The sequence below is a fragment of the Mandrillus leucophaeus genome, unplaced genomic scaffold, assembly GCF_000951045.1.
Source record: "Mandrillus leucophaeus isolate KB7577 unplaced genomic scaffold, Mleu.le_1.0 Scaffold53, whole genome shotgun sequence".
Classification (NCBI taxonomy): Eukaryota; Metazoa; Chordata; class Mammalia; order Primates; family Cercopithecidae; genus Mandrillus; species Mandrillus leucophaeus.
Genome location: NW_012105697.1, coordinates 1,235,927 through 1,239,101, shown reverse-complemented (window position 1 = coordinate 1,239,101; position 3,175 = coordinate 1,235,927). Strand labels below are relative to the sequence as shown.

The 3,175-nt window shown below is 46.3% G+C and overlaps 1 protein-coding gene across 1 annotated transcript in view; it reads right to left on the bottom strand.

The window, feature by feature from the left end:
- The window catches only part of BRSK1 (BR serine/threonine kinase 1), a 35,002-nt gene that overhangs the window by 28,976 nt on the left and 2,851 nt on the right, over positions 1-3,175 (bottom strand). Inside the window, exon 3 of the mRNA XM_011996954.1 lies at positions 2,575-2,715. Within this exon, the coding sequence (XP_011852344.1) occupies positions 2,575-2,715 (141 nt within the window). The remainder of the gene's footprint in view (positions 1-2,574; positions 2,716-3,175) is intronic.

Genomic DNA, 3,175 nt, shown 5'->3' with positions numbered 1-3,175 from the left:
CTCGGCCTCCCAAAGTGCTGGGATTACAGGCGTGAGCCACCGTGCCCAGCCAACTGGGTCATACTTATTAAATATGTTGAATATCTCCCCCTAGAGGCCGGGTTTCCATATCAGGGTTTTGACAATCTTGTCAACAGGAAGGTGTCGAAAATTTAAACAGGGTCAAGTGCTGTGGCTCACACCTGTAATCCCAGTACTTCAGGAGGCCGAGGTGGGTGGATCACTTGAGGTCAGGAGTTCGAGACCAGCCTGGCCAACACGGTAAAACCCCGTCTCTACTAAAAATACAAAAAATTAGCTGGGCGTGGTGGCACGTGCCTGTAATCCCAGGTACTCAGGAGGTTGAGACAGGAGAATCGCTTGAACCTGGGAAGTGGAGGTTGCAGTGAGCTGAGATTGCGCCACTGCACTCCAGCCTGGGTGACAGAGTGAGACCCTGTCTCAAAAAATAAAAAAAGACAAAAACTGAAAATTGAAATAGGTGGCCTTTTTATCAACAAGCTTTACCCCAAGTCTGAGTCCCTCTACCCTGATCCCCACCCCATCTCTAAAACACATCTTAGTGGGAGAGATGTGCAAATGAAGGAGGCTCAAAGATGAAGGCGTTCATTTTGTACCTTAACAGATATAAAAATATCGCACATTTAATATCTTATTTGGAGGCTAAAGTCAATTCAATGAAAAAAATAGTAACTTTTTTTTTTTTTGAGAAAGGGTCTCACTCTGTTGCCTCACTGAAGCCTCAACCTCCTGGACTCAAGCAATCCTCCTACCACACCTTCCCAAGTAGCTGGGACCACAGGCACACGCCACCACACCCAGCTAATTATTTTTATTTTTTGGAGCGATGGGGGTCTCACTTTGTTGTCCAGGCTGGTCTTGAACTCCTGAGCTCCAGTGATCTGCCCATCTCGGCCTCCCAAAGTGCTGGCATTACAGGCATGTGCCACCATGCTCAGCCAAAAAAAAAACTGTTTGAAAATGGACATATGGGCCAGGCGCACTGGCTCACGCCTTGAGCCCAGGAGTTTGAGACAAGCCTGGGCAACATAGCAAGACCCCGTCTCAATAACTAAACTAAACTAAAAATAAATAACCCTTACACAACCCTTACTTCACACGATATACAAAAATTAACTTGAAATGGATCCCAGACCTAAATGCAAGACCTAAAACTATACAACTTCTAGAAAACATACAAGAAAATGACATTTCTTTCTTTCTTTCTTTTTTTTTTTTTTTTTAGGTGGAGTCTCGCGCTGTCACCCAGGCTGGAGTGCAATGGTGTGATCTTGGCTCACTGCAAGCTCCGCCTCCCAGGTTCACACCATTCTCCTGCCTCAGCCTCCCAAGTAGCTGGGACTATAGGCGTGAACCACCATGCCCGGGTAATTTTTTGTATTTTAAGTAGAGACAGGGTTTCACTGCGTTAGCCAGAATGGTCTTGATCTCCTGACCTCGTGATCTGCCCGCCTCGGCCTCCCAAAGTGCTGGGATTACAGGCGTGAGCCACTGTGCCCAGCCAGGCAAAGATTTCTTAAATAGGACAGAAAAAGCATGAGGCATAAAATAAAAAAATCAACAAACTAAAATTTATCAAAATGAAAAATCTTTTGCTTTTCGCAAGACTGTTATAAAAATGTGAAAACATGGCACAGACTTGGATAAAAATGGTTTAAAAATGTATACTGATTAAAGACTTGCATCTAGAATAAACAATTCCTTTGTTTCTTTAATTTTCCTCCTCGTTCTTGCTGTCATCATACAGAATAATTTTTAGGAGTTATTCCTAGAGTAATCTCTTGTTCCTATAATAAAAAATTGTTACAAATCAATAATAAAAAGACTAAATCAAATTTTAAAAAATAACTGAATTAAAGATGGGCAAAGAGGCAGGGTGCAGTGGCTCATGCCTGTAATCCTAGTACTTTGGGAGGCCAAGGCGTGTGTAACACCTGAGCTCAGGAGTTCGAGACCAGCCTGGCCAACATGGTGAAACCCCGACTCTACTAAAAAAATAGAAACGTAGCTGGGTGCAGTGGCATGCACCTGTAATCCCAGCTACTCGGGAGGCTGAGGCAGGAGAATCAACTGAACCTGGGAGGCAGAGTTTGCAGTGAGCCAAGAACACACCATTGCACTCCTGCTGGGCAACAAGAGCAAAACTCCATCTCAAAAACAAAACAACACAACACAATACAAAAAGGGCCACGTATTGGATGATTCCATTGATATAAAATGTCTAGAATAGGTAAATCCACGTAGACAGGAAATAGGTTGCCAGGAGCTGGGGGGCAGGAGGGGAATGGGGAGAGACTGTTCACTTAATGGGTGCGGGGTGATGAAAATGTTCTAAAATTCCATAGTGGCAGATGTATACCACTGCAAATATATCAAAAACCACTGAATTGCACACTCTAAAAGGAGGAATTTTCTGGTATACGAATTATGTCTCAATGGGATAAAGGTTTGGGGGCCGACCACATGGCTTTTGCTCAGCCCTCCCCATGCCCCCTAAGGGTCTGACTGCTGGGCAGCCCTCAGCCCTGCCTCCCCTTCAAGCTACCCACTCACCAGATGGAGTAGCTATGGCAGAAGTCCAGTGCAGACACAATCTGGCGGAAGAACTTCCTGGCCTCCTTGGGCGTCAGTCTCCCCTTCTTTACCAGGTAGTCGAATAGCTCACCTCCCGAGACGTGCTCCAGAACCAGGTACCTAAAGGATATAGAGGGGGCAGAGGGCTGGAAGGGGCATGTGGAGGACCAGAGGGCCTGGTCTCCCACTTCCATGGGCCCCTGGAGGCAGAGAACTCCAATTCCCATGATCCTTGGGAGAAAGAGACTCCAATTCCCATGGGTCCCTGGGAGGCAGAGACTCCAGTTGCCATCAATTCCTGGGAGGCAGAGACTCCAGTTCCCATCAATTCCTGGGAATAAGAGACACCAGTTCCCATCAATTTCTGGGAGGATGAGACTCCAATTCCCATCACACCCTGGGAGGAAGTGACTCCAGTTTCCACCAGCCTCTAGGAAACCAAACTCAAGTCCCATTAGCCCCGGGCAGCAGGGAGCCTCCCATGTCAGCTTCGGAGAGGAATCAACACTATGACTCCTAATGGTTTCAGGAGATAAGGCAGTTCTATTAGCACCTGAAAGACAAAGACCCCAATTCTTAC